The 18,812-nt window shown below is 35.3% G+C and overlaps 1 protein-coding gene across 1 annotated transcript in view; it reads right to left on the bottom strand.

The window, feature by feature from the left end:
• PCDH15 (protocadherin related 15) overlaps positions 1-18,812 on the bottom strand; it is a 1,145,650-nt gene that overhangs the window by 447,758 nt on the left and 679,080 nt on the right. The window contains exon 7 of the mRNA XM_068548948.1: positions 15,404-15,559. Within this exon, the coding sequence (XP_068405049.1) occupies positions 15,404-15,559 (156 nt within the window). The remainder of the gene's footprint in view (positions 1-15,403; positions 15,560-18,812) is intronic.

Raw genomic sequence — 18,812 nt, 5'->3', positions numbered from 1 at the left:
GTCTGAAGTCAGGGAGCCTGATTCCTCCAGCTCTGTTTTTCTTTCTCAACATTGCTTTGGCTATTCAGGGTCTTTTGTGTTTTCATACAAATTGTGAATTTTTTTGTTCTAGTTCTGTGAAAAATGCCATTGGTAGTTTGATAGGGATTGCAGTGAATCTGTAGATTGCTTTGGGTAGTATAGTCGTTTTCACAACGTTGATTCTTCCAATCCAAGAACATGGTATATCTCTCCATCTGTTTGTGTCATCTTTGATTTCTCTCGTCAGTGTCTTATAGTTTTCTGCATACAGGTCTTTTGTCCGCTTTGGTAGGTTTATACCTAGGTAATTTATTCTTTTTGTTGCAATGGTAAATGGGAGTGTTTCCTCAATTTCTCTCTCAGATTTTTCATCATTAGTGTATAGGAATGCAAGAGATTTCTGTGCATTTATTTTGTATCCTGCTACATTACCAAATTCATTGATTAGTTCTAGTAGTTTTCCGGCAGCATCTTTAGTATTCTCTGTGTATAATATCATGTCATCTGCAAAGAGTGACAGTTTTACTTCTTTTCTGATTAGGATTCCTTTTATTTCTTTTTCTTCCTTCTGCTAACTTCGGGGTTTTTTGTTCTTCTTTCTCTAACTGCTTTAGGTGTAAGGTTAGGTTGTTGATTTGAGATTTTTCTTGTTTCTTGAGGTAGGGCTGTATTACTATCAACTTCCCTCTTAGAACTGCTTTTGCTGCATCCCATAGGTTTTGGGTTGTCGTGTTTTCATTGTCATTTGTTTCTAGGTAATTTTTTATTTCCTCTTTGATTTCTTCAGTGATCTCTTGGTTATTTAGTGTATTGTTTAGCCTCCATATGTTTGCATTTTTTACAGTTTTTTTTTTCTGTAATTGATATCTAGTCTCATAGCGTTGTGGTCAGAAAAGATACTTGATACGATTTCAATATTCTTAAATTACCAAGGCTTGATTTGTAACCCAAGATATGATGTATCCTGGAGAATGTTCCATGAGCACTTGAGAAGAAAGTGTATTCTGTTGTTTTTGGATGGAATGTCCTATAAATATCAATTAAGTCCATCTTGTTTAATGTGTCATTTAAAGCTTGTGTTTTCTTATTTATTTTCATTTTGGATGATCTGTCCATTGGTGAAAGTGGAGTATTAAGTCCCCTACTATTATTGTGTTACTGTTGATTTCCCCTTTTACTGCTGTTAGCATTTGCCTTATGTATTGAGGTGCTCCTATGGTGGGTGCATAAATATTTACAATTGTTATACCTTATTCTTGGATTGATCCCTTGATCATTATGTAGTGTCCTTCTTTGTCTCTTGTAATAGTCTTTATTTTAAAGTCTATTTTGTCTGATATGAGAATTGCTACTCCAGCTTTCTTTTGACTTCCATTTGCATGGAATATCCTTTTCCATCCCCTCCCTTTCAGTCTGTATGTGTCCCTAGGTCTGAAGTGGGTCTCTTGCAGACAGCATATATATGGGTCTTGTTTTTGTATCCATTCAGCCAGTCTATGCTTTTTGGTTGGGGCTTTTAATCCATTTACATTTTAGGTAATTATCAATATGTATGTTCCTATTACCATTTTCTTAATTGTTTTGGGTTTGTTATTGTAGGTCTTTTCCTGCTCTTGTGTTTCCTGCCTAGAGAAGTTACTATAGCATTTGCTGTAAAGCTGGTTTGGTGGTGCTAAATTCTCTTAACTTTTGCTTGCCTGTAAAGATTTTAATTTCTCTGTCGAATCTGAATGAGATCTTTGCTGGGTAGAGTAATCTTGGTTTTAGGTTTTTCCCTTTCATCTCTTTAAATATGTCCTGCCACTCCCTTCTGGCTTGCACAGTTTCTTCTGAAAAATCAGCTGTCAACCTTATGCGGATTCCCTTGTATGTTATTTGTTGCTTTTTCTTTTCTGCTTTTAATATTTTTTTCATTGTATTTAATTTTTGATAGTTTGATTAATATACATCTCGGCGTGTTTCTCCTTGGATTTATCCCATATGGGACTCTCTGCATTTCCTGCACTTGATCGACTATTTCCTCTCCCGTATTAGGGAAGTTTTCAACTATAAACGCTTCAAATATTTTCTCAGTCCCTTTCTCTTTCTCTTCTTCTTCTGGGACCCCTATAATTCAAATGTTGGTATGTTTAATATTGTCCCAGAGGTCTCTGAGACTGTCCTCAATTCTTTCCATTCTTTTTTCATTATTCTGCTCTGCAGTAGTTATTTCCACTATTTTATCTTCCAGGTCACTTATCCATTCTTCTGCCTCAGTTACTCTGCTATTGATTCCTTCTAGAGAATTTTTAATTTCATTTATTATGTTGTTCATCATTGTTTTCTCTTTAATTCTTCTAGGTCCTAGTTAAACGTTTCTTGTATTTTCTCCATTCTGTTTCCAAGATTTTGGATCATCTTTAGTATCATTACTCTGAATTCTTTTTCAGGTAGACTGCCTATTTCTTCTTCATTTGTTTGGTCTGGTGGGTTTTTACCTTGTTGCTTCATCTGTTGTGTGTTTCTCTGTCTTCTCATTTTGTTTACCTTACTGTGTTTAGAGTCTCCTTTTCATAGGCTGCAGTTTCGTAGTTCCCATTGATTTTGGTGGATATCCCCAGTGGGTAAGGTTGGTTGAGTGGCTTGTGTAGGCTTCCTGGTGGAGGGGACTTGTGCCTGTGTTCCGGTGGGTGGCACTGGATCTTGTCTTTCTGGTGGGCAGGGCTGCATCCGGTGTTGTGTCTTGGGGTGTCTGTGAACTTAGTATGATTTTAGGCAGCCTCTCTGCTAATAGGTGGGGTTGTGTTCCTGTCTTGCTAGTTGTTTGGCATGGGGCGTCCAGCACTGGAGCTTGCTGGCTGCTGGGTGGAGATGGGTCTTAGCGTTGAAATGGAGATCTATGGGAGAGCTCTTGCCGATTGATATTACATGGGGCTGGGAGGTCTCTGGTGGTCCAATGTTATGAACTCGGCTCCTCCACCTCACAGGCTCAGGCCTGACACCAGGCTGGAGCAACAAGACACTGTCAGCCACATGGCTCAGAAAAAAAGGCAGAAAAAAAGAAAGAAAAAGAATAAAAAATAATAATAAATTTAAAAAATATTTTAAAAAATTATTAAAATAAAAAATAAGAATAAGAATAAAAAAAGAAGAAGAGAGCAACCAAACCAATAAACAAATCCACCAATTATAACAAGCACTAAAAACTTTACTAAGATAAACATAAAAATCAGAAACAAATTAGTCACAGACAGCAAACCCCAAGCCTACAGTTGCTCCCAGTGTCCACCATCTCAATTTTGGGATGATTCGTTGTCTAGTCGGGTATTGCACAGATGCGGGGTACATCAAATTGTTTGTGGGGATTTAATCCGCTGTTCCTGAGGCTGCTGGGAGAGATTTCCCTTTCTCTTCTTTGCTGGCACAGCTCCTGGGGTTCAGCTTTGGTTTTGGCCCCACCTCTGAATGTAGGTCTCCCTCAGGCATCTGTTCCCACCCAGACAGAACAGGGTTAAAGCAGCAGCTGATTAGGGGGCTCTGGCTCACTCATACCAGGGGGAAGGAGGAGTACAGTAGATAAAACTGGAATGAGGGGTGAGCCTGCAGCAGCAGAGGCCGGTGTGACACTGCAACAGCCTGAGGTGCACCGTGTGTTCTCCCAGGGATCTTGTCCCTGGATGATGGGACCTTGGCAGTGGCGGGCTTCCCAGGCTCCTGAGGATGTGTGGATAGTGACCTGTGCTTGCACACAGGATTCTTGGTGGCTACAGCAGCAGCGTTACCATTTCATGCCCATCTCTGGAGTCCGAGCTGATAGCAGAGGCTCGTGCCCATCTCTGGAACTTGTTTAGGTGGTGCTCTGCCTTCTGTGTGCAGACAGGGAAGGAATCCCCTCTCCTCACGCACCCCAAAATAATGGTCTCTTGCCTCTTAGGCAGTTCCAGACTTTTTCCCAGACTCCCTTCTGGCTAGCTGTAGCACACTAGCCCCCTTCAGGCTGTGTTCATGCAGCCAACCCCAGTCCTCTCCCTGGGATCTCACCCCTGAAGGCCAAGCCTCAGCTCCCAGCCCCCACACGTCCCACCGGGTGAGCAGACAAGCCTCTCAGGCCAGTGAGTTCTGGTCGGCACCCATCATCCTCTGTGTGGGAATCTCTCTGCTTTTCCCCCTGAAAACCCTGTTGCTGAGCTCTCCTCCATGGCTCCGAAGGTTCCCCCCGACCCAACCCCTGTCTCTGCCAGTGAAGGGTCTTCCTAGTGTGTGGACACTTTTCATCTTTCATAGCTCCCTCCCAGAGGTGCAGATCCTGTCCTTATTCTTTTGTCTTTGTTGTTTATTTTCTTTTGCCCTACCCAGGTTCGTGGGGATTTTCTTGCCTTTTGGGAAGTCTGAGGTCTTCTGTGAGAATTCACTAGGTGTTCTGTAGGAGTTGTTCCACATGTAGACGTATATTGGATGTATTTGTGGGGAGGAAGGTGATCCCACATCTTATTCCTCAGCCATCTTGCAGTTCCTCTCTCTCTATGTAAGACTTCTGAATCCTTAAATTTAATTGTGTTTTATGTTAACAGCCTACATTTGACATGTTTTTTTATTTTATTTTTTTTTTATACAGAAGGTTCTTATTAGTATTCAATTTTATGCACATCAGTGTATACATGTCAATCCCAATCTCCCAATTATTCACACCACCAACCCCACACCCGACCACTTTCCCCCCTTGGTGTCCATACATTTTTTCTCTACTTCTGTGTCTCAATTAGTGCCCTGCAAACCAGTTCTTCTGTACCATTTGCTAGGTTCCATATATATGCGTTAATATACGATATTTGTTTTTCTCTTTCTGACTTACTTCACTCTGTATGACAGTCTCTAGAGGCATCCACGTCTCTACAAATGACCCAATTTCATTCCTATTTATGCCTGAGTAATATACCATTGTATATATGTACCACATCTTCTTTATCCATTCGTCTGTCGATGGGCATTTAGGTTTCTTCTATGACCTGGTTATTGTAAATAGCACACCAATGAACATTGGGGTACATGACTCTTTTTGAATTATGGTTTTCTCAGGGTATATGCCCAGTAGTGGGATTGCTGGGTCATATGGTAATTCTATTTTTAGTTTTTTAAGGAACCTCCATACTGTTCTCCATAGTGGCTGTATCAATTTACATTCCCACCAACAGTGCAAGAGGGTTCCCTTTTCTCCACACCCTCTCCAGCATTTGTTGTTTGTAGATTTTCTGATGATGCCCATTCTACCTGGTGTGAGGTGAAACCTCATTGTAGTTTTGATTTGCATTTCTCTAATAATTAGTGATGCTGAGCAGTTTTTCATGTGCTTCTTGGCCATCTGTATGTCTTCTTTGGAGAAATGTCTATTTAAGTCTTCTGCCTATTTTTTGATTGGGTTGTTTGTTTTCTTAATATTGAGCTGCATGAGCTGTTTATATATGTTGGAGATTAATCCTTTGTCCGACGATTCGTTTGCAAATATTTTCTCCATTCTGAGGGTTGTCTTTTCGTCTTGTTTATGGTTTCCTTTGCTGTGCAAAAGCTTTGAAGTTTCATTAGGTCCCATTTGTTTACTTTTGTTTTTATTTCCATTATTCTAGGAGGTGGGTCAAAAGAGATGTTGCTGTGATTTACGTCAAAGAGTGTTCTTCCTATGTTTTCCTTTAAGACTTCTAGTGTCTGGTCTTACATTTAGGTCTCTAATCTACTTTGAGTTTATTTTTGTATATGGTGTTAGGGAGTGTTCTAATTTCATTCTTTTACATGTAGCTGTCCAGTTTTCCCAGCACCACTTATTGAAGAGACTGTCTTTTCTCCATTGTATATCCTTGCCTCCTTTGTTATAGATTAGTTGACCATATGTGCGTGGGTTTACCTCTGGGCTTTCTATCTTGTTCCATTGATCTATATTTCTGCTTTTGTGCCAGGACAATATTGTCTTGATTACTGTAGCTTTGTAGTATAGTCTGAAGTCAGGGAGTCTGATTCTTCCAGCTCCGTTTTTTCCCCTCAAGACTGTTTTGGCTATTCGGGGTCTTTTGTCTCCATACAAATTTTAAGATTTTTTGTTCTAGTTCCGTAAAAAATGCCACTGGTAATTTGATAGGGATTGCATTGGATCTGTAGATTGCTTTGGGTAGTATAGTCATTTTCACAATATTGATTCTTCCATTCCAAGAACATGGTATATCTCTCCATCTGTTGGTATAACTTCTGATTTCTTTCATCAGTGTCTTATAGTTTTCTGCATACAGGTCTTTTGTCTCCCTAGGTAGGTTTATTCCTAGGTATTTTATTCCTTTTGTTGCAATAGTAAATGGGAGTGTTTTCTTAATTTCTGTTTCAGATATTTCATCATTAGTGTATGGGAATGCAAAAGATTTCTGTGCATTAATTTTGTATCCTGCAACTTTACCAAATTCACTGATTAGCTCTAGTAGTTTTCTAGTGACATCGTTACGATTCTCTATGTATACTATCATGTCATCTGCAAACAGTGACAGTTTTACTTCTTCTTTTCCAATTTGTATTCCTTTTATTCCTTTTTCTTCTCTGATTGCCGTGGCTAGGGCTTCCAAAACTATGCTGAATAATAGTGGTGAGAGTGGACATCCTTGTCTTGTTCCTGATCTTAGAGGAAATGTTTTCAGATTTTCAGCATTGAGAATGATGTTTGCTCTGGGTTTGTCGTATATGGCCTTTATAATGTTGAAGCAGGTTCCCTCTATGCCCACTTCCTGGAGTTTATAATAAACGGGTGTTGAATTTTGTCAAAAGCTTTTTCTGCATCTATTGAGATGATCATATGGTTTTTATTCTTTAGTTTTTTAATATGGTGTAGCACATTGATTGATTTGCATATACTGAAGAATCCTTGCACATCTGGGATAAATCCCACTTGATCATGGTGTATGATTGTTTCAATGTATTGTTGGATTTTGTTTGCTAGTATTTTGTTGAGGATTTTTGCATCTATATTCGTCAGTGATATTGCTCTGTAATTTTCTTTTTTTGTATAGTATCTTTGTCTGGGTTTGGTATCAGGGTGATGGTGGCCTCATAGAATAAGTTTGGAAGTTTTCCTTCCTCTGTAATTTTTTGGAAGAGTTTGAGAAGGATGGGTGTTAGCTCTTCTCTAAATGTTTGATAGAATTCACCTGTGAAGCCCATCTGGTCCTGGACTTTTGTTTGTTGGAAGATTTTTAATCACAGTTTCAATTTCATTACTTGTGATTGGTCTGTTCATATTTTCTATTTCTTCCTGGTTCAGTCTTGGAAGGTTATACCTTTCTAAGAATTTGTCCATTTCTTCCAGGTTGTCCATTTTATTGGCATAGAGTTGCTTATACTCGTCTCTTAGCATGCTTTGTATTTCTGCAGTGTCTTTTGCAACTTCTCCTTTTCCATTTCTAATTTTATTGATTTGAGTCCTCTCCCTCTTTTACTTGATGAGTCTGGCTAATGGTTTATCAATTTTGTTTATCTTCTCAAAGAAACAGCTTTTAGTTTTATTGATCTTTGCTATTGTTTTCTTTGTTTCTAGGTCATTTATTTCTCATCTGATCTTTATGATTTCTTTCCTTCTGCTAACTTTGAGTTTTGTTTGTTCTTCTTTCTCTAGTTCCTTCAGGTGTAAAGTTAGATTGTTTATTTGAGATTTTTCTTGCTTCTTGAGGTAGGCTTGTATAGCTATAAAATCCCCTCTTAGAACTGCTTTTGCTGCATTTCATAGATTTTGGATTGTCGTATATTCATTGTCATTTGTCTCTAGGTATTTTTTGATTTCCTCTTTGATTTCCTCAATGATCTCTTTGTTATTTAGTAACATACTGTTTAGCCTCCATGTGTTTGTGTTTTTTACGTTTTTTCCCCTGTAATTGATTTCTAATCTCATAATGTTGTGGTCAGAAAAGATGCTCGATATGATTTCAATTTTCTTAAATTTACTGAGGTTTGATTTGTGACCCAAGATGTGATCTATCCTGGAGAATGTTCGGTGCGCACTTGAGAAGAAAGTGTAATCTGCTGTTTTGGGATGAAATGTCCTATAAATATCAATTAAATCTCTCTGGTCTATTGTGTCCTTTAAAGCTTGTGTTTCCTTATTAATTTTCTGTTTGGATGATCTGTCCCTTGGTGTAAGTGAGGTATTAAAATCCCCCACTATTATTGTGTTACTGTCAATTTTCTCTTTTATAGCTGTTAGCAGTTGCCTTATGTATTGAGGATCTCCTATGTTGGGTTCATATATATTTAAAATTGTTATATCTTCTTCTTGGATTGATCTCTGATCATTATGTAGTGTCCTTCCTTGTCTCTTGTAACATTCTTTATTTTAAATTCTATTCTATCTGATATGAGCATTGCTATTCCAGCTTTCTTCTGATTTCCATTTGCATGGAATATCTTTTTCCTTCCCCTCACTTTCAGTCTGTATGTGTCCCTAGGTCTGAGGTGGGTCTCTTGTACACAGCATATATTTGGGTCATGTTTTTGTATCCATTCAGCAAGCCTGTGTCTTTCGGTTGGAGCATTTAATCCATTCTCCTTTAAGGTAATTATCGATATGTATGTTCCTATTACCATTTTCTTAATTGTTTTGTGTTTGTTTTTGTAGCTCGTTTTCTTCTCCTGTGTTTCACACTTAGAGAGTTCTTTTAGCATTTGTTGTAAAGCTGGTTTGGTGGTAGTGAATTCTCTTAGCTTTTGCTTGTCTGTAAAGCTTTTGATTTCTCCATCGAATCTGAATGAGATCCTTGCCAGGTAGAGTAATCTTGGTTGTAGGTTCTTCGCTTTCATCACTTTAAATATATCATGCCACTCCCTTCAGGCTTGTAGAATTTCTGCTCAGAAATCAGCTGTTAACCTTATGGGAGTTCCCTTGTATGTTATTTGTCATTTTTCCCTTGCTACTTTCAATAATTTTTCTCTGTCTTTAATTTTTGGCAATTTGATTATTGTGTGTCTCGGCATGTTTCTCTTTGGGTTTATCCTGTATGGGACTCTCTGCGCTTCCTGGACTTGGGTGGCTATTTCCTGTCCCATGTTAGGGAAGTTTTCAACTATAATCTCTTCAAATATTTTCTCGGGTCCTTTCTCTCTCTCTTCTCCTTCTGGGACCCCTATAATGAGAATGTTGTGGCATTTAATGTTATCCCAGATATCTCTTAGGCTGTCTTCGTTTCTTTTCATTTTTTTTTCTTTATTTTGTTTCGCAGCAGTGAATTCCACCATTCTGTCTTCCAGGTCACTTATCCGTTCTTCTGCCTCAGTTATTCTGCTATTGATTCCTTCTAGTGTAGTGTTCATTTCAGTTATTGTATTGTTCATCTCTGTTTGTTTGTTCTTTAATTCCTCTAGGTCTTTGTTAAACATTTCTTGCATCTTCTCGATCTTTGCCTCCGTTGTTTTTCTGAGGTCCTGGGTCATCTTCACTATCATTATTCTGAATTCTTTTTCTGGAAGGTTGCCTATCTCCACTTCATTTAGTTGTTTTTCTGGGGTTTTATCTTGTTCCTTCATTTGGTACATAGCCCTCTGCCTTTTCATCTTGTCCCTCTTTCTGTGAATGTGGTTTTTGTTCCACAGGCTGCAGGATTGTAGTTCTTCTTGCCTCTGCTGTCTGCCCTCTGGTGGATGAGGCTATCTAAGAGGCTTGTGCAAGTTTCCTGATGGGAGGGACTGGTGGTGGGCAGAGCTGGCTGTTGCTCTGGTGGGCAGAACTCAGTAAAACTTTAATCCACTTGACTGCTGATGGTGGGGGCTGGGTTCCCTCCCTGTTGGTTGTTTGGCCTGAGGTGACACAACATTGGAGCCTACCTGGTCGTTTTGGTGGGGCTAATAGCGGACTCTGGGAGGGCTCATGTCAAGGAGTACTTCCCAGAACTTCTGCTGCCAGTGTCCTTTTCCTCACAGTGAGGCACAGCTACCCTCCGCCTCTGCAGGAGACCCTCCAATACTAGCAGGTAGGTCTGGTTCAGTCTCCTATGGGGTCACTGCTCCTTCCCCTGGGTCCCAACGCACACACTACTTTGTGTGTGCCCTCTAAGAGTGGAGTCTCTGTTTCCCCCAGTCCTGTCAGTGTCCTGCAATCAAATCCCACTAGCCTTCAAAGTCTGATTCTCTAGGAATTCCTCCTCCCGTTGCCGGACCCCCAGGTTTGGAAGCCTGACGTGGGGCTCAGAACCTTCACTCCAGTGGGTGGACTTCTGTGGTATAAGTGTTCTCCAGTTTGTGAGTCACTCACCCAGCAGTTATGGGATTTTATTTTATTGTGATTGCGCCCCTCCTACCGTCTCATTGTGGTTTCTCCTTTGTCTTTGGATGTGGGGTATCTTTTTTGGTGAGTTCCAGTGTCTTCCTGTCAATGATTGTTCAGCAATTACTTGTGATTCCGTTGGTCTTGAAAGAGAGAGTGAGAGCACGTCCTTCTACTCCACCATCTTGAACCAGTCCTTGACATTATTTTTTAATCTAGTCTGAAAACTTTGTTTTTCAATTTGAGTATTTTCCCCTTTACTTTTTTTTTTCCCCCTTTACTTTTAATGTAATTTTTGTACAAGATGAATACTTTTATTTTGAATACTCTTAGTAAGTGTTAATATTTTTCCTACCTATTCTATGTTCTTTTTTGTTTGTTCCCTTTATTTTGTTTGATTAATATGTATATTATTCATTATTTCATTCACGTTCTAGGCAACAAAAACATTAGACTATATTTGTTGGTTATCTCCTGGTTTATAATTAGTGTTCTTATGTTTTAAGTATATATCTGTTCTTATGTTTTAAGTATATATCTTTACATGATATATAAAGATATACATACATATCATGTAAAGATATATACTTATAACAAGATATATATATATCTTTTGCATCAATACCCCCTAATTCTCTTACTACTTTGATTTTTCTTGATACCTACTGTCATATTCTACAAAATCAAAAACAAACAAACAAAGCAAAACACCTCACTTAGGCAATCTTAATTTAGGTTTACTCACTGTGGTTCACAAATCTTTATGTCTATTTGACATGGACTATTCGAGATCTAAAGACATTCCATGCTGGGTTGCAACAACTGATATTCTCCTAGATTGTGAATCTTCCCAAAAGTATTCATCTCTAATATATTCTCTCAGTAGGATCCTGCTATATTTTAAGCCAGAATCTCAAAGGTAATCTAAACAATATATAGTGTCTACACTTTTTTCCTTTACCCTCTGCAATTACAGGTCATCTTTTCTCATGAAGTTATCCACCTAATATTTTTCCTATACACCCTCTTTTCCCATTTTTATTCAGTTCAAGATTTTTACCTTGCATCTCTTTTCAGCTCACCTCTTCAAAAAATTCTCCATCCAGCTGTGGGAATGATATCATAAAATGGCAAATCTGAATGCACTTATATTGCTAAGCCATTTACTGGTCCCTTATTGCCTAAAGCTCCTCTTTATAACTGATGGTGCCTTTCAGGATCTGACCCCAACTTGTTCTTCAGTTTCATCTCCTTCCATTCTATCCTTTCTTAATTTAAGCTTGTTATACAGAACTCCTTATATTTAAGTCAGTAGCAATCCATGAAAATAAGGTCTACTAAGTTAAACAAAACTTAAGTGACAGTAGAAACAGTTCACCAAATAAATTCAAAACACCATCAGGAGACAACAGTGCTGATAATAGACATGAAGTATGTATTTTTGATTAGTATAAGGCCAAAATAGAAACATTACCATAATACAGTGGCATGAAATTTTATTTAAGACACTTTTTTATTTATAGAATATTATTCAATTGCCATTTTTATACATCAAAAATAGTTGAACATTGGCAATTTCCTTGAGTCCAACCTTATAATTACATTTGAACTCTATTTCTCCAAGTTTCTAGGAACAAAGAAATAGAGTTTAGAATTTTTATATATACCCTTGACCCTTGAACAACATGTGTTTGAACGGTACAGGTCCACTTATATGCAGATTTTTTCAACAGTAAATACTATATTACTACACAATATATGGTTCCTTCCTCCCTTTCTTCCTTTCTTTCTCTCTTTCTTTCTTTCTGACTGTAAACCATCTACCTGCCAAGAGAAATGCAAGGAAACATTCTTTCAAAAAGTGCCAACAAATCATCTCCAATAAATCACGTCATGTCACAGCAGCAAAGTACATTTAGGGTGATACTCAAGGTGACAAAAAGAACAAATTAATATTGACTAAAAAATTGCCCGTCTGTAACGAGATCATTAAAGACCAGGACAAATATAACCTCTATATTATCCTGAGATTAAATCTTCACAGGCACAAGAAAACACTACGTCTGTCTTGACTTGCCCTTGTTTACTTTTTATTATGTCAAAAGGAATTTTTTGAAATGGGATGCATGTGTTATCAAAGACATCACTACCAGAAAATATTTATCTTCCAAAAATTACTTAAGAATGATCAGCAGCAATTAGACTTTGCAATTTGTTCTTCGAACCAACCAGACTAAGTATTTAATGATACAATTATCCAAAATTAATTGAGAGTTTCCAATTACCCAGATAGAAAAAAAAAATACTTGCAATGCTTTATGTTTCACAAGCAAAGAATTTTAAACGTTGGTAGCCAATTCATGTGCTGCTCCAGGTCTCGGTTTTCTCACAGTTAATAAGGAGAGTGACTAATTAGGACTTTAATTTTAGAAGCTTCTTTTATAAATCTGTGATGATGACTTTATACCTATCTTTTGGATTCTGATGAAATGTAAAATATTTTGACACCAACAATCTCTTAAACCCTGAATGATTTTTTTTTTTTTTTTTGGAAAAGCATTTAGATCATTCTAGTCTTAACTGCATCAACTGCATGCCTTATACTAAAATAAGAAATAGCATGGAAAATATCTTGCAATCTTGCACAGAGCAAAATGTATTTTATTTAATTTTATTTTACAGGCAGCACTGTAGTTGCACTGTATATATATATATATATATATATACACACACACACACACGTATATATACACACACACACATACATATATACATACACATATATACATATGGGTATATATAAAATTGCAGTGTATTTTCCCAGTGGAGAGATATGGATATAGATATAAAGATAAACCCATTCAAGCCAATTAAACTAAGAACTACTCAGATAAATGAAGGATGAGAAAAATAGCTAAATTTCATTTTTCCTTATAATTATGTTTTGATGTTTAAATAAACTTTGGATTCTTTACAAGAAAATAGATATGAGAGAGTTTGAGCAAAATCAATGGAGGAAAATATCATCAATTACACACATTCTACATAATCAAACCATAGAATATATGACCATAGTAACAGTGGGATAGGATTGCCTCAGTTGGCTTTAGGAAATGCATTGAGAGAAAACCATAATTAGGTAGCTTTGTAAAGAAATCTTGCCTCTCCAAATAATGTTTAAGATAAAATGTTTAATGTTTCTATAAATTGTATCACTCTAATTAACATTTATCCAGATGACATAGGAGTTTAGAGTTTGGAGAAACTAAAGATCGATCAATGTGTATAGCTGGGGATGAGTATAGAAATAGGAAATGGAAATGGATCATGAGTTAAATTTTAAAAGACGAATAAAACTTGGAGACTTGCAAGGTAGGGAAGATTCAATTCTAAGTAAACTGAACAGTGTGAGCAAAGCCAAAGAAATGAATATATTTGTAAAACATGAGGAAGTTAATCTGAACAGAATGAGGCAATATCAGAGAGAAATTGAAGTTAAGAATACATTGACAAAAGGTCAGATTATGGAAGGCCTTGAAAATCAGCCAGTGGAGATAGATGACATTTTTCCTGATAATAATGAGAAATTACACAATTTTTGAATAGGAGAGTGACACAAGTAAAACAGTATTTGAAAAGGTTAGTTTTCAGCAAGGTGCTGAAAAAAATTGAAGGGGGGAGTGGAAGTAGTCAAATTACATAGGATACTTTGAATTCAAATTGAACATTATAAATTTCTTTATGAAAAATGAACTAAAGACATGCATCCAACAACAGTTAACATGGTACAGGAATGGATTTTAAAATTAGATATGTTGCCTAAGATAACTCATCTATCAGTTTATACTCAAAGCTAGCACTCAAACAAAAAAAGCAAAATCTCATTCAAAGAGTATACTTCAGATGCTAAAATAATTAATCATGTAACACGATTAATTACATTAATTAGCATTTGTCTGTTTTAGCAGAAGCCTATTAAGTAAAAGGTAGCTCAAAAAGGTCAAGCATTAACTAACCAGTAATTTCGCCTGTTAAACTTTAAAAAATTTTTATTTCTTTTATTTAATATTTTGTTTTTAGTAATACGATCTAGAAAGTCTCAGATTACGGGAAATATCATTTCTTCAATTTTTAGTGAATAGAAGAATGTTGAGGTAAATAAGATACATTTTAAATAATTTCAAAAAGCATGTAGAAGTTATAGGCCCAATGCTGTGTTTAATACCCAAATTATACTGATTTCCTCCTATAAAGTAGGTACATATTTTTTTAAGATTAAAAAAAAAAGACATCATGGAGGCAAAGATGATTTGCTAAAGTATAGGCTATTAAAAATATAGTTCATTTTTTGTGTGTCTAAAGTACACATAATAGATGATATTAGAGATACTTTAGAAATATTTTATAATTTTTTAATAATATTTTATATTTTTTCTACAAAAAATTAATAGAGTAAGTACTATTTTTAAAAAATAACATAAAAAGGGTTCTTGGCCCATGGATTTTGGTTCAAAGGGAAAACAAAACAAAGTAAAACAAGAAACAACAAAAAAGCATGTTCTAATAAAAGCAATAATACTACTTTAAAAATATCTTTAAATAGTTTGATAAGGATTTTCTTATAAGAATTTAGCTTTGATTTTTATTTAAATATTTTTAATATGTCAGAACTTGATTTTAAAATTGAGGAAATAACTTTAAATTAATAAAATCTCAAATACATATTTTCTTCTAGTATTGAATTACTGCTACCACCTCACAGATACAAAAAAAAAAAAATCTGTCTCATTTTACAATGAGAATAAATAGCACCTGTTGAGCCTCAGTAAGCATGTATGTATTTAGATTCAGGCATTAAATTGTTGAAGATGATTTTAAAATGCCAATATTTTGGCCATTATTATAAATAAATCAATTTTTTTCCTGTAGCAAAGTGAATTCCTGAAATCGTATCAGAAGTCACTCAGACCTTATTTCTTCTAAAGCACTATTTTTTAAAATGTTTTCTTGATATTTTTAAACAGTTAAGATTATTATAGAGGAATCATTTCAAAATATTTAAAATATACAGTCAATTACATATATCAATAAAAAGGAAGCAGAGAGTGGTGGATAGAAACTGACCTCATTCACTGTGGCATAGTAGTTTTCATGCTTGAATGTGGGTGAGTTGTCATTTCTGTCTCTCACCACGATTCGAACTTCATGGTAGATAACAGTACCCACTTTTTTGTTGATGCACTGAACTTGTACCACGATGGAGTGTATGTTCATTGGTGGCTGCAACACAGAAATTGCATCTTTTTAAAAAAACAATTGAAACTGAAGCGTCTCATTACTGTCAAAGTAATTGTTTAATAAAATCGTCTATGTTTATTCACTATTAAATGATAGTAATCTATAAAAATTGATCCATTTTGCATTATTTTAAGGAAAAGTGAAGACAATCATGATTATTTCACTGTTTAATTTTCAAAATATAGGGTCTGAGGTAGCATTATGTTCATAATTAGAGGACTGGTGATGAATACAATCACAAAATTAATGTCTGATATTTGATGGGATGCCACAAATTTTGTCCTTCCAAAAGTCAAAGAAGCAATGACATAAACTTCTAATTTATAAAAACAATGTATTAATGATAATATACATAGGATAGATAGATTGTATAACATGGTATATCATTTGTTTAAATCTATATTTTTGCTAAAATATTAAATGTTCATATCTGATAAAAACTAAAATATAGATAACCAAAAGAAGAGAATCCATTCACAACCCAATCAAACTTCCTAATTCTATATAGTTAAAGGTTTTTTTGCTAATCTTTCCCTCTTTCCAAATATACATCTGTTTTATACACACACACACACACACACACACACACACACACACGAATATCATCCCATGTTTGCAAATATAGATTTTCTATAGCACTTTGATGTATACTACTATGAAGCTATATTATGTATTCCATCATAAGTCTATAGCATAGTTGGTCTAAGTAAAAACTTACAATGAGATGTTTATTATTGTCAATTTTTGTCATTACAAGCAAAATGTTTATACCTCGGTAAACATACTGTACATAAATATGTGCTAACTTTAATTATTTTTTATGATAAATTCTTATAAGGGGAGAATTGTCATCAAGGGGGCATTTATTACTCAGGTGCTATGACAAAGGGCTTGCAGAAGTGGGATACACACATCTCTGACTCTAGAGTTAATAAAGTGTTTAATGCCAAAGAATATTTCTTTGTGATTTTTAAAATCTTTTTGAGTTTATAAAATTTTATTTCTTTGATATAATTTTATCAGTATGACCTATTCTGACCACCCTGTTTAGAATGCCATGCCTCCAGTCTGCTCTGTCCTTTCAACTTTCCCCCTATTTATTCACTGTTTTTACTGCATTTCTCATGCATCACATGGCATATTACACATTTTATATATTTGTTTGAGTTTATCTCCCTTTACTATACTGGAAGCTTCATAAAGCCTGGGGTGTTATTTTGGTCATGACTAAATCTGTCTACCTAGTAACTAGCACAGTGTCTAGAACAGATGACTGAGTACTACCTGAGTTGTACTGCTGTGCTTCTAGCCTTAGTTCCATAACTTACTAATTGTATGATCTAGATGCAAACTCTCTCTGTGCTTAGTTTACTCATCTCTAAAAATGGGGATAATACTAAACACTGATATGACATAATCATCATAAGTACTATATGAGCTTACCCTGTGCTAGGCACATATTAACACAACAGATGTAAACTATTTTTTACTTACAAAAAGCTAAATCTCCAAAAAAGTAAAAAAACATGAATCTAAAAAAATACAAACTGACAATCTTGAATTATAAAACAAATTATTAAATATTTGGATTAAAACCAATTTAAAGATATAGCAATGATTACTGGAACTTAGGATAGTTTCATTAAAAATGTCACATTTCTAATGAGAAGAATGTTGTAGAAACTATACCTAACCTGAAGAAAACATTGTTTAATACCAAGATATTTTTATGGCCAATAAAGAGAAATGCAATTGAATTGTATTGTACCTGGCTGAATAACTGTATCTAGAAAGAATAACTTGAAGCATCATTATCATATGGAGGAAGGTCTCTAGTGAAGTACCTTACAGATCTGAGTTCTAATGTCTGCCCCAATTCACTCTTAATCTCTGACATATATAAATGTATTAAAGCCATGTGTGTAAAATCCGTGAATGCTACAAAAGTTCAGAAGGATATATACTACATTTAATGATAAAAGACAAGGTTCAAAATCATTTCATCAGAATAATAAGTATCAAAAAATCTACACTTTTACAATAATAAATCAAAATAATCTTATTTGTATGAGAAAAAAAGTTAATTGCCCAAATATAATAATAAGTGTCTACAAACATTAATATGGAAATATAATTGTAAAATTTTGAGTTTTACAAAATTTTGAGTTGGCATGTAAAGATGAGTTTACATGCCAACACTATAAATGGACTACTAGAATAATAATACAAACTACTTCATATGCATTAATAATAGATGAAGAGATAGGTGGATTACAATAAGCACCATTTTATGGGCAAATAGGATGTGAAGTCTAATCATCCTGAGAATGTGTGATAAAATTTGAGATGTTTAAACTAAAAATCACAAGATTCCTCAGACATCTGAACGGTTGTTATGAAAAGATAAATTAGTTTATTCATTGTAGTCTCAGAGTGTAGAAATAAGAATAATAAATAAAAAGTATTACAAAGCATATGTTTTCAATATAAGTAGAGATTTTCTATTAATCCAAAGTGGGACAGAATAGAATGGACTATCCAAAAAATTAAGCCCCATCACTGAAAATCTGCAAGCTTGAGACTAAAAGATAACTCAAAAAGACCAGGTCTTAGAAATATTCTGGAAAGAATTTAAATTATATGACCTCCATTTTTACTACCAGTTTTAAAGTCTTTGCTTTAATAGGCTTTTTAAGAAAAGCACTCCATATTTCAATTGTAAAGTAAAAACAGAATAAATACTTGTACTATTAGCCCTTGGCACACCTCTCAGAAGACAATCAGGTGAAAATTTATGTTCTTCTAAAGTTATTTATCTTATAAATATTGTGAGAGAGACCTATAAAACCATTCCATATCAACTTCTAATTCTATAGTAAGTGTTAGCACTGTGACAGAAAGGTCACAATCTTTGTAAGTAGAGGATCAGATGTAGTGTGCTGCAACTTAGTGCCACTTAGTCACACTAAGTGCCCATAGATTAGATATAACCAGGTCACCTGGAACTCTTGTCACTGTCAACTTTAGTCCCCTATGCAACTGTTAGTAGCATGGATAGAACTTAGCTTGCAATAAATTCCAACCATAATGGATCATGATGAAGGCAAGAATTCCCTGTGGTTAATATACAGCATTCACTGTAATCTCATATTGGAATAGATTCTATTCTGCTCTGTAAGAAGGTCATAAATATACCAAATACAGTTCCACCAAGTCTATTAGTGAGAGTTTAGGG

The sequence above is a fragment of the Eschrichtius robustus genome, chromosome 7 (genome assembly GCF_028021215.1).
Source record: "Eschrichtius robustus isolate mEscRob2 chromosome 7, mEscRob2.pri, whole genome shotgun sequence".
Classification (NCBI taxonomy): Eukaryota; Metazoa; Chordata; class Mammalia; order Artiodactyla; family Eschrichtiidae; genus Eschrichtius; species Eschrichtius robustus.
The sequence above is the reverse complement of the archived record's forward strand: the minus strand, read 5'-3'. Positions and strand labels throughout refer to the sequence as shown.